General features: G+C 34.8%; 1 protein-coding gene across 3 annotated transcripts in view; it reads right to left on the reverse strand.

Annotated features, from left to right (window-relative positions):
• The window catches only part of LOC138722050 (succinate--hydroxymethylglutarate CoA-transferase-like), a 342,380-nt gene that overhangs the window by 281,016 nt on the left and 47,483 nt on the right, over window positions 1-13,881 (reverse strand). For all 3 annotated transcript variants that reach the window (XM_069859772.1, XM_069859773.1, XM_069859774.1), the window contains exon 9: window positions 4,621-4,716. In XM_069859772.1, coding sequence (XP_069715873.1) covers window positions 4,621-4,716 — 96 coding nt within the window. The remainder of the gene's footprint in view (window positions 1-4,620; window positions 4,717-13,881) is intronic.

Below are 13,881 nucleotides of genomic sequence, written 5' to 3' on the forward strand. Positions count from 1 at the left end.
AGAGAAAGAGAAAGAGAAAGAGAAAGAGAAAGAGAAAGAGAAAGAGAAAGAGAAAAGAGAAAAGAGAAAAGAGAAAAGAGAAAAGAGAAAAGAGAAAAGAGAAAGAACCAGTAATGAAAAGTTCTGTGAGATTCTATGAAGCTGAGTTAGGAAAGTTGGCGCACATTGTGCCTTTTTATGAAAAGCATCTCTGTCAGAAGAATCAGGTAATTAACAACTTACTGCATTTCTCTTTGATGAGATGCAAGTGACATGAGCAGGATTTTCTTTTTAAGGATCCTGGACAGAATGAAATTCCATGGTGAAAAAGCATGAGATACAGATGCTAAAAATAATGTGGAGATATTTATATCTATGATTACACTCATCTTCCTATTATCTCATACCTTTCAGTTCCTTGTGAGTTTTTACTTCGGTTTTCATAACACATTTCAACTGCAAGGGCTTTGACACAGTTTCCTCATATGAAGGAAATCTTATGTCTAGCACAACAAGGCTTAGAGAATCAAGTGATGGGCCTTAGCGATGACAATGCACAGCTCAGTTAACAGAAGAGATAATTGGCTAAAATAAAAATGTGCAGAAAGGTTGTGCCTTTTGCATATTATGAAAATATACACAAGTAGAGTCGAGAAGAGAGACCCTGTGAGTTTCTGGACCAATCTTGGAACAGAAATAATATCATATTCAAGAGAGGAAGGGAACATTTATAAGAGCTAATTTTCTCAGTTTATACAGAAACTTGCATCATTATGGCTGGAGGCAAAACATCCCTATGCCGTATGCTGAAATTTTGCCTCTGAAAGTGCTGCCCAGTCATCCAGGTGCCAGGTGCCAGATGGCAGGGTGATAAGCTGCCACAGGAAACATCCTTCAAACACATATATTACAATAGACTTTCTCAGGAGACTGAATACCTATTGTGAATGGGCCTATTGGAAAATGAAAAAGCGAATGTCTAGACCACACGTGTGGCACAGGCGAGACAGCTACCTTGCTGAAACCACACGAATAAGGGAAGACCTTATCATCCCAAACAAAAGACAGTAATACTACTTTACTTTTCAGCATAATTATGTAAACTGGATTATTTTAAGCCCCTGCTTTCCTCTGGATAATCATGGAGCAGCTGTGGTTAAATAAAGTGTCTCATTATAGAAACTTGTTTAAAAAAATAGCAATTACATTTAAGATACAGTCTAGAATTAAAGGTATCTGATTTACACTTGAAACAAAGAAAGTTGAGATCTGATTAACTGCACTATCACGAGTGACCTATTCAAACTGCATTGCTCTGATTAACAACTATATGTGTTCAAAGTAGAAAATTTCTTATGAATGATTCAGAAGATTTCTGGCTTTTAATTCGTTAGAATCTAGATTTCTTAATCTTGGCACATTGTGAAGTTCAACTTCATTGAAAAACTACAGCAACCCTTTATGGACAGCTTTACAAGAACTCTGAAAGACATTGTATGCTCAAAAGAAGTTTAAATCCTTTCCTTTGGTTTCTGGTGATGAGCACACAGAACTGAAAACTGACGATTCAGATCATGCCATGAAGGCAGCACATTATCAGCAAATGAGAGAAATCTTAGAAGAGTATTAAAGTCCTTGCACACTGAACTTTACATCTCTTTTGTTAAGAGTTTGTTGCTCAGACCAGAAATACATTTTCAAAGATGCTGTACAACTTGGTAGCTTCAGGAAAGAGAAAACTCAGCAGCTCATTAATGCTCAATTTTTAAGTTTTCAAATACAAAGAAAAAGCAAGGGTCATTCTAGAGAACATATTCAGGGACAAATTAAGCTGCTAGGTTTTCAGTCAAGAAGCAACAGGAAATTCAGTGAAATTGGAGATATACTCAAAGCTTAATTTTGCCTTGTAAATAGTGAAAAATAGAAACATTTGCAAAGATATTCTGAACAAAACTATTCAACTGAAGCTCAGTGGAATAAAAGCTACAATAAAATTCAGTATACACTACTGAACGTGTTAAATTGAGCACTAGAATACTTACGACAACAAAAAAGTCCTATTTATGTACATAACTAAGATGCTTTCAACACATTTTTTATTAAATTCTGGTTAGTAAGTAGCATAACTCTGATCAGACTTCTGTCACACAAAATTATGACAAATTATTTAGATTTTGCCTTTTTAATAGCTATAAAAGGATCTCTTGTGTTTATCCAATCTCCCATAATTTAACATAGTCTGACACTTTTTAGAAGACACTGAATCACTTCAAAGTTGCAATTTACTACCTGTGTGAAAGGTAGTACCTACTCAAAATACAGCAGATGAAAACAAAATAAAGCGGACGATACAAGAAAAAAAAAACAATTCAACAAGTTGCTACCCCACCTATTTGTAAAAATTAGCACTGTGATAGTCACATTAGTTTAGCAAGCAAAAAAGTATATTCAATAACTAGGATCAGAGATGAAAGTCAGATTTCAGAGTCCTGTTCCAAACGAAATTACAAATGAGCTTTGGAAGCAACTATAAAAGTAGTACAATCACAACTGTGAGGGTTAATTCAAGTTCCTGAAGAGCTCTGCAGTCTAAGTATAGCTTATGTTAGTAAAGAAAAAAAGAAACTCTAGAAAGCATAATATACTTATGGTTACAATCGAAATTATAACCATGCTAGCTGATGGAATGTTAAAGACAAGCCATAAACACACACACAACTCCACCCATACTAAATCCACTCTAGTTGCTGGTTATGAACAAGAAAATTCAGATTTAGACTGTTTATAATATTGAGGAAATATTTCTAGTATCTACTACAGAAACAATATACAGAAACATAGGAACCATAGTTCAGGCAGGATTTCTTAAAAAAATTATTTAAATATTGACTAATCTAGATCAAACCAGAAGAGAGCCAGAACTAACCCCTTGAGTTTTGAATATCAAGAAAGTTATCTATGTAAAAAAGAAACAGTGGATACCCAATGCATGCTTTTCTTTACATTTTGACTGTGGAAAAACAAAGGCAAAAGCAGATAAAAGTTTCATTTATTCAGCCAAACACAGTACAATGAAGATAAAATCTTTTGGTCAGTCAGGTTTTTGGTTTTGCTTATACAAACTTCAGACACTTCATAACTGTTTTGTACTTTCAATATACCAATGTTCAAAAAGGGTTGCACCAAAAGGTCACATTACAGAAATGCACCAGAATACAACTATTTTGTATAGCGGATGCCTGGTTACATTGAGTCATGCAGAGTTGGTTCCAGAAAATACGGCCATACTGCTATGCTGTGCCAACCAGAGAATAGCACAGCCATACCTGTGCTGCACGACCACCTGAGACGAGAATACTGCAAGACCAAACCTATCATTGCAGAAACAGCTGCAACATCTCCCCATCACATAATCTGCAATCTGTTCTAGCTAATCCATAGCAAGACAGTTGACTATCACTGTTATGTACTGGAAAAAGTCTCCTAGCTCCCATAGCCATAGCTCTTCAAAACCAACCAATATTGGTTTTATATATGGGAGGCCTGGTTGTAACACTAGACAGTGACAGCATTCAGTGTAATGATGTAAGATTTCTGCTTCAGAGTTTCTGTGGTCACAAGCAGTAAATGTTATTTTATCTCTTAATGTTATGACCACCACCACCTTCACTACTGGGAAGACTAGACTACATTATGTTTTCCTCACTTTCTCTAAAAAGAAAAGAGATGGTAATGAAAGTGAGTAGTGTTTAGGTGCAGTTCTCCCAGACAAACTCAGGGAACTGTCCCTCTCAGAATTTAAAGGACTTCTGCCTGAAATTAAGAAACCCAGGTTCTGCTCAGCTAGTTACAAACATGACTATTTGATGAGAAGTGTCAAAAACTATGAGAGATAGAATAGATTCTTTTAAATTAAGTACATGTCCAAGTCTCCATAAGTTAGCATGATCTCCATGAAGAACATGAAACAATCAGCTAAATAAGAACAAAATTTTCTTTGTTTACTGCAAGTTTCCCATACTAGCCAGAAGTAAGATAAAACTTTTTTTTCTTGTGCTTGCTTACATGATGAAGGTCATGTTTTTTAAAGAATTTCAACTCTCCAGTAGATGTAGCAGACTATGTACTGGGCTGTGGAGATCTGAAGTCTGGTTAATTCCTTTCATCAACCTGTTGTCTTTCTGAGCAACAGTGATTTGTAGCAACATCAATGGTAAATGACAAATAGGTGGAACTCCCAGATCATTGTGGTCATTTAGATTGTTCTTGTAGACTCACAAGATAAAAACACCAAAATTCAGATGCAAAATATTTCGGTTTACAACTGCTATGGAAGTCAGGTAACCCTTTAAGAAAAGGTTTCTCTGTCAGAAGAAAAGCAATCAAGTCATCATGCAAGCTTTAAAGGGATCCAATTTCAGCAAACACCTTTGATCTATTTCAGTGTTCTGTTACTAATCTACTGCTGATGAAGAAATATGCAAAATGCAGAAAGACAATGAACAACAGACCCTTGTCGTATCTGGACACAGACACATTACAGACCACAGCAGGCCATGGGAAAAGCAAGTCAGTTCTCAACCTCATAACACACAAAATCATGAATTCCAAGAGCCAAAAACTCTAATGCTTTCTGCTTACCTGATACGGAACAATACTCCCATGAGCAGTACCCCAGCGTTTTGCTTCAGTTTTGCAGTTAAGGTAATTAGCTGCTACATGAGTGAGACATGCAACCTGGAAACGGAGAAAAAGTAAAATAGTCAGGAAAGATGAAACTTCATTGACAATTTCTCTGAGATTTCTGTATATTTCAATGTGCTTGAGATACATAAGTTAAAATACTTATGTCTCAAAAGTATCCTTTTTATACTACATACTAGGTAAACTTTTTCCATATGAAAAAATTTAGACTGCATCTATATCACGGAAATGCTTGTATAAGTACAACTCAATAAACTAAAAAAAATAATGTGTCCTGCAACAATGGTAATGCTAGACAAACCTAGCATTAAACTACCCTAAGAGATAAAGCAGTATTACCCTAAATGTTTTGCAGCATGGTCAACGACAGCAAAGTAAAAAATCGGTGTCTTGTCCAAAGTCTAGTGGGAAGCATGATGGATCTGTGGGATAGAACTCACTATTTCCTGAATCTCAATTCTATGCTTAACTTGCAAAGGCTTTCTCTCAGTTATAAGATTATCTTTCTGTTTTTTCCTATGCTTCTCATTTTACAAGCCCAAGCTATGGAAAATACTTCTGAATTCTTCAGCTCCCCACATGCTCTGTAATATCAATTAAGTGGTAGGCCTTGACAAATCATCTGCCATCGGAAGATAAGGATAGATTTATCAAGTTATTAGTCAGACATACAAAACTGGAAAAAGATTAATTTTGTGAAAAATATGGCATGATAATTTAGTAGCCATAATTCGCGAGGATAAATATATACTCTGTAGGCGCAAATACATCTTAGGAAATAGTAGTGAACATTCATGATGCAGTTATGTCTGAAAATCAGTGGTTCTGTTATAATTGCTAGCAGATTCTTTATTTTCACTTTGAGAGATTATGCTGTGTGACTATATCTGAAGCCAAGTAGCACAATAAAGCATTAGAGTTAGCATGCAAGGTTATCACTAATTCACCAGAGACAATATATTTGCTTTAGACTGTTAACTGTTTGTGCAAGTGCATCTGCTTGCCTAAACAACAGAACATGTGACAATTTTTTTCCAAAATATTATTTTCTTCATATTTCTCCCCTGGAAAAAACTGCTACGATTCAAGTTTTTCAGCTATTCTGAGCCTATTAATCAGTCTAATCTACATCAAAACATGCAGTAATTAACTCAGAGTCCACCATTCACATTCCAATATGTGAATTATATCAGAATTTCTGGAAAAGGAATGTCATTTCATTTTGTCTTACTTTCTCCATATATGCTGAAAAGACACATTACTCATGTTTAAAGCAAATATTTAACTCTAAACCACGGATACAGTTATTTAGTCCAGCAGAAAGCCTATGAAAATATACAGCATATAAGAATTTAACTGTTGTCAAACACTATATCCACATACACTAACTGAAACTACAATGCCTTGTTCTTGAGTACTGTTGGAAACACTTTGTAGTTGGATTTCAGCTGCAGCTTATTAGATCCCAGAGTCACTTCATTCAGCTAAAAAGTTGAACAATGTCTAGTCTGTCCTGCAGTCCCCAGGAAAATCTCAGCAGTTAAGGAAACAGATCTGGGAAGTACATGGAAAGGACTTTTTCTTCTGGTTTGCAACTTTCCTCAGCAACATACAATGAAACATTCTATTATTACAGAGAGAGTTTAACAAGTCACAACAAGTGTGTTACTTATTGATAGCACATACCCTAGACCCATTGTTCCTGTTATTTTTCATTTTGGGGTATCATTCCATAGTGATATATTTTCTACTACAGCAAATGGCTATGCAACGATTATGAAATATTAATCTTTAGACATCCTTCTCTATTTGTGTGTAACACTACAGAGTTGCTCAATTCCATGCAAATTTCACTGACTGGTGAGATGCATCCACTACAATTGGCTTTTATCTTTAAAAATAAAAGAATGCCCTCTGTGATACTTGTATCTAACTTTTCACTCTTATGCAAAGTAACGCTATACCAACCTTAACTCAGGGAAGGAGATAGTGAATTAAAACCTAGTGAAACAGATATCCTAAAATAGCTATATCAAATATGATGGAGTCAAGATTTCATTCCATTTATTTGTTTGTATTCTACTAACAAATTTTCTATTAACAAAATTAACAAGAAAACTTCTACTCTTAAAAAAAAATATTTTTAACAGTGTTGCAAATTGCTTCAGCTTTCTCAATAAGCTATCAGGGCCTCAGTTCAACATGATACTTAGTGTGAAGAGTAAGTGCATTTCAGTCAACGTATCTATCACTTGCTTGAATGCATATGCCTATGTATCCTGACAAAATTGGTTTAATTTTTTTTTTTTCAATACATCATGAAGGAAGAAGGCTTTTGGTGCCCCTTGACTTCCTTTTCTGAGCTGGATACTGTGTTCCAAGTCGAATCAGCCAGCCAAAAAGAATAACAGTAGTAGTACAGCACCACCATCATCCAAATAAACTTATATTGACCACACCAAAGTAAATGCTTGAGTGCTTTGTGTTTTACGTATAAACACACTCAGCTGAGTGAACCCCGTGGCCTTTTGCCCCATTCATAATAACTCTCTGTTGAATGCAGCAGACATAAAAGACAATCCTATTTTGACTCTCCCATGAAACCCATAGACAGTGCCAGGACTACCGTGCTTTTGCCTTTCCTCTCTTGCTGGCTCAGTTCACACCCTTTGGTCTCTCTGAAGATTTACTCTCACTAAAAAGGCACTATGCAGAAAAATCTTTCAGCACATAGATTTTATGTCCTTAATAAAGAACACAAAGAATTTACCTGCCTATATCTTACAGCTGTTAAACAAACTGCTGAAACATAAGCATAAAAAAATACATCCCAACTGCACACTTCTACACACATAGAAAAAAACGGTTTTGCTAGAGAAACTTCTTGCAGTAGGAATACCTATAGTACAATCAATCTCTCAAAATTAAGTTTGGGTACATCTGTATTACATATTCAGTTAAGTATTTTTAAATCTATAGTCAAAACTGCTTTCATAAAACCTTATAGACACATTTCTGTTCTTCTTTAATTAAGAACTAATCCTTAAAAATAACCTTTGGACTTGAAACATTAAAGCAGACTAACACAATGATGCAGACATCTCTGTATTCATTTGCTTGCAGAGACAGATCCATGCACTGTAAGTATGTATTATCAAATATCCATAGATAAGCATTTCTTTATTTCACATCAATAAAGAGAACACACACTTCAACATTCTTTTTTTATGTTACTGTTGATGGCAAAATCACATATTGGCATTACATACGTAAACTAGAACAAAAAGAGAGCTGCATTAAGATCTGAAGAGTTATGCTCAGATTATGGTAGAAACAGACAGATGGGAAACAAGATATTAAAAGCCACAAGGTGAGCAGACAAAGAAAAGAGACAGAATTTCAAAAGATTTTTTTTCAAGATAGCACACCAAGTATAGTTTATTACAATGAGTTTACCGAGTCAATCAATCATTTACACAAAAGTTCAACAAGTATATATGAATAACAAAAAAAAAAAGGGCAGGTAACTGGAAAGAGGAGAAAATAACATTTTAATTATATTCCTTCCTTTCTTCTCCCTCCAATTTTGTGTCTACTTTCCTGCCACATAGCTTAAGAAGGTTTTGACTTTTACCCAAGTCAATTTATTTTTTTTCTCATTCTTTGTTTACTTTTTTTTTCTTCAAGTGGGCACATAGACTGTCCTTTAGGAACTTGGAGACACAGGCATTTTTCCACAGCACAGATGAGTTATTTTACACAATACCAGGGAACTAATAACCCAAATATTAATTTAGAACTTTGAAGAAAAAGTCATCCTAGAAAATTTTAGTGTCTTCTATTGTGCAAAGGCCAATAATCTTCCACTTACACCTTTTCCAGACTTCTGAGGACATGGAACAAAGATCTTTACATGAGTAAAATTTGAACAGAAGACCACAATATTCATTTAGTATACACTAACAAAGCCCTCTTAAAATCACTGATACCATACTGTTATTTACCTGATGGCTATTCTTACTGCTGTACATGTTTTCCCCATTTCATGTTTCAATGAATATTTTGACACTGATAAATCAACATTCAAGTCTGATTAATTTTGCTTCTGCAGTTAACCTGTCACCTTTCTCATTTTTGTATTTGTACTGAAGCTGCTTCCACAGACATGTGCATGGGGGCAACCCTCAGTCCCGCTTCTTGAAGCCTAAATCCATTTAGCCACACGGCTTAATGAGAATAGAAATACTAATCTGCAACCACCTCACTGATGCTATAAACAGTGCATGTATGTTTTACATTACACCCTAACCATTGACCCAACTGGTTCAGACATGGAACAGCACCACAAGGAGCTGACAACAAACATCACCTTATGTCTGGGCATGTAAGGGACTCTTATCTAGCCTAGTGTTGAGAGTTCTGCAGGACACTAAAAAATCAGCTCAAGAGTGCCATGCACCCATAGGCCAGGCACACATTCCCATTCCCAAGTACACAGCAAAGCCACTGTCTACAAAGGAGCAAGAGTTTACAAATCCATCAGTGGTGTCCCTGTATCCATGCAAAGCAGCAGATCTGACCTTCTCCTGAATTCATAACTGTTGTCCCATAAGCTCTCTCCATGTATTTTCTCCCTCCCCCTCAAGAGCCAGTAGTACCATAGCTGTTTTCAGCTATTGTTTTGGAGACCAGCAAATTCCATTAATTACTTCAGATGTCTGCAAAAGCTGATGAAAAAAAGCAAGACTACTATCACATAAGCCAAAGCTGATTATTGAAGAGTCTACACCCCCTTTAGAAAATGTCTTTGGTCATGTTATGAATACTGTGCTCTCAATAAAAAGTGTTTTCTTCTCAGTGACACTGTTTTTTTCTAATGTGATCCCTCAGAAAGTGATCAGGAATTCACCTATCACAATATAAAACTCCTGGTATTGAAGTATCAGCAAAAGACATAAAGAAAAAATCAAATCTTTACTGACAAACAACTACAGTTTTAGAACAGATCTCATATTTGGACGTGGTTTAAAGCCTTCCAGCCAGAAGGTGAAGCGAGTATCCAACCCTGTGCCAGTAATTACAGACGGTTTGTGGGACTTGCTGATTAAAGTTAGCCACTCGATCAATTAGTCGTTATTCAGATGACAGCACACAGCAAATCACACAGTCACAGAAATGGTGAGCTGGGAGGTGCTTAATGAACTAGAAACTATGAAAAATACATGCAATGATAAAAAACAAAGATAATGTATTTGAACACCCTGTCTTGAACATGGATACTCGGAGGGGAAGAAAGCTAAAGAGAGTGAAACAGACTTCAGCATACACAATTGTGGAGATACTTTTTCACTGTGAAAATGATGGTTGAAAACCACTTCTGCTATATATAAAAATAATAAAGTTTAGACTACATAAATACAGAGAAACTGAAGTATCGTCAAAAACACAAGGCATTTGTGAAGCAGAGAACTGATGAGTTCAGTGAAATGGAACACAAAAAACTGATCTAGAAATTATTTCTAGTGAGTTATTTAAGGCTTATAAAAGAACAGATGATTTCTTGATTACAATTAAATTAGTATTAACAATAGCAAAGATTTAATGCAACTAACAGATGTAGGATTTGAAATTTCACATATTACTCAGCACACAGCTTCAAGAGAAACTAAATGTCAAATGTTCTTCCTTAGTCTTCAAATTAAAAACACAAAACAAAACACCAAAAACTGCACACATTCAGATGAATTTTAGGTTAAGGATCAGAAACAAAATCCTCACCATAGAATCTACTAGATAGCACTAGCATGGAAGAGTAAAAAAAGACATTCTGTTTAAATGAACTCCAGTTGAAGAAAGCAACATTTTAAAATGAAGAATAAATTACATTTTCATAAGGGAAATAATATATTAATAAGCTTTTTTTAAAGTGCAAAAAGTGTAATACTATAACCACTAAAAAAAAAAAAAAATCCTATTTCAGCTTCATAATAACATAGGAACAGCTATAAGGAATCCATCACTTTTTTAAAAAATCTATTAAAGATATTCAGGTTAAAAGAAACCCCAAGAACTCCAAAATTAGTTTATACACCCAATGCAAGATCTTGGTGCACTTAAATACAAGCCTTAATCATATAGTCCTATACTATTTTTCTATCAAACTTCTGTCTCATTTAATTAGTAGATACTTATTAAATATCTGCTTTTAACTTATTTGTGAATACACAGCCCCAGGACTCCACTAAATCTCCTAGGAAGTCCCTACCAGCCTTTATGCACATCACAAGTTGTACACGTTGCACCTTCTGCCACTCTGAGTTCCTTTCAAAAGACACTTGCCTGAAACAAGCGTGATTCATCTGCAAAATTTCAAGTTTCCACTCCAAAGAACGAAGACACTGAGTTTCTCAGGCGGGGAAAAAAAAAAACCCCATCAACATATTTTCCCATAACATGGTTCTGGAAACAGATGAATCATGTTAACAGTAACTTTGAAAAACAAATCACTTTTTGGCAATTCCATGACATGGAAAATTCAGCCAAAACAGTTAAAACTTTGGCAAAGTTATAAAAAAATAAAACCAGACTCTGATAACAGATGTATGAGACAACCTTAATTATAAATGACACTTCTGCAAGCATTTCCTCAAGTCTTCATCTTCTCTGAGGAATATGTATGAATGAATACATACCCCTTCAATATTAAATGCATTACATTCTGCATTTTCATACGCCTTTACTAAGTACAGGCAAAAATCAAGTTTCTTCTGCTACATTTTACACCTTTTTTTAAAATATTGTAACACATTTTCTTACATTATTCCTTAATTACAGCCTTTCTGATATGCATTTAATACGAATTACAATTTATCTGTCATTTAACTCTTTATATTGATGCCTGTTTATATTTCATTGATTATTTAGAAAATAGCACAGATAAAGTTCTTAGAGTGGCTTCTATTTATTCAAAGAACTGCAAGCAAATTTGGAAAATACAGAACAATTTGAGTTTAAGAACCATGGCTAAATTTGATAGCTGAGAATAAATAGAGCAAAAACATATAAATAAAATCCAGACAAACAGATTCTGCCTGTGAGGACAGGCATCAGAATAACTATAGAAATTTTTCTTTAATTTATAAAAGGTGAGTATCCAGAGGCTCCAATTTGGACGCAACATAAACTTCATAAAGGATTCTCTTGTTTTATTTAATGAGTAATAAGGATGAGTTTCTACACAAAGCTGCTGACTTCCAAATGAAGCTTTTCATTTTTGATCTTATGATTAGAAACAGTACCATTTACAATGAAAATATGTATGCATCTAATGATTTACAGCACTCATCTTTTTGTCTTCACATTAATCAGCATTAATACTTGCACAGAAAAAAAGAAACTTAAGTATGTTTGCCTCCTCCTGACAATGTCATTTTCATCTTGCCTATGGAGAACCATCCCTCCACAAAAATAATACTAATTTCAACAGTTTGTCCTGCAGCAGTGCAAGCAGGTAGATTTTTAGATTTTTTTTATTTGATACATAGAAGGCACATATGGAAATGAGCCACAGTTACTCAGTTGGGTGAAAAATGTGCAAATATTCCATTACTACTATCACAGCCAAATCTCCTCTGGTCCTAACAGTATTATCTCAGTAGAACAACACTGGCATTAGCTGTAATACTGAAAGATGTCTGGACATGGCCCATCAAGTACTTACATGCTAATGCGCTACAGGGATGACACAAGAAACAAAGCCATGTAATTGAATGAAATGTTTGAAATAGGTTGATTTTTTTACAATACATAAGATTTAAGCTGCAGAGGCACAGAAACTCAGTGTACACCCACCATTCGGTCATCCACAATGGGGTTTTTGAGCACTTTAATGCTGTCCACAATGCAGATGTAGTTCATCTACTTAACTGTTAAACAGCTTAGAAGTCAGAAACATCGTCCAAAGTCCCACTTGATTTGAGAAATAAATGGCTTGATATTACCAATGAGTCTGGAGTCAAAATACAGCACTTCTACCTGGTAACAGATTTTGAACAGTGACAACAGATTTGTAAGTGATTCCCTGAAGAACGAATAGATCTACAAAAATATTTAAATAGTACCAAAAAATACCCACCAAAATGTCATATTACAGAATAAGTTTGAATGAAGTTACAAAGTAACTTCACACAATTTTTTATCAGAGACTTCTACTAAAAATATTAATTCCAAAGAAGGCAAAGCTTATTTACAGATACCTGGACTCTGATTTTTAGATTGAGTTTAATCGATATCTGTTTTTGAAGTCCTAAAACAGAGTCTCAATGCTTTCTTTTTATAGCTTTCACCATAATATATATATACACATACCTAATGAAATATGACTTCCACCCTAATCAGATGTCACTACTCTATATAAAGTTCACAATTTAGTTGATGAGCCAGAGCAATACAGTTGCTGAATAATGCAAACATGGAGAAACATGGCAGCTGAACTCCATCAGAACAAAAAGAAGTCACTAGGCCAAAATCACATCAGCATCATCCTTTAATTTACCTTTTTTATACATTATAATCTACAGAGAAATTCTAAATCAGAGCTATCCAAGGTGATCAAACCAAGCAGTGATAAAACATTAACTAGTGTTCCACCAGCATATCCAAAAATGACATATTTGTTAAGGTATACTAGATTCCCAGAAGTTCAACAGCACATAGAAAATAATTGCTTTGCTAACTTAAAATTTTCCACGACATAAAACTGAAATGTCTTCCATCAAGTTACAGCCCTTTACTTTGCTGTATACATAGATAAATAGCAAATAAGGTGTTGAAAGGCCCTATCCAAATTTTACTGATTTACAGAACCTCTTCTGTAGGCTTCCATGACCTTAGCAGGAGAGGGAAGCTTTTGGTGTACATTAAAAGTGCTTATTCTGCAATAATAGTTTAAATTATTAAATAGTTCTTTAAATCATTCCCGTCTTTTGAACTACCCATGTTATCTTTCTCCTAATACTCAGCATGATTCTGAAATATGATCTGCTGGTAAGAAACTAAAACAAACATCTTGATTACATTTCCAGAATTACACCCTTATTAAAAAAAAATCATCTAAATAATAAACTAATTAAAAGAAATTTCTTCCATTGTCTTCAAACTCTCCAAACTCTCTCCCTCCAGAGAGCCATTTTTATTTTT

This window comes from Phaenicophaeus curvirostris, chromosome 6 (assembly GCF_032191515.1).
Source record: "Phaenicophaeus curvirostris isolate KB17595 chromosome 6, BPBGC_Pcur_1.0, whole genome shotgun sequence".
Lineage (NCBI taxonomy): Eukaryota > Metazoa > Chordata > Aves > Cuculiformes > Cuculidae > Phaenicophaeus > Phaenicophaeus curvirostris.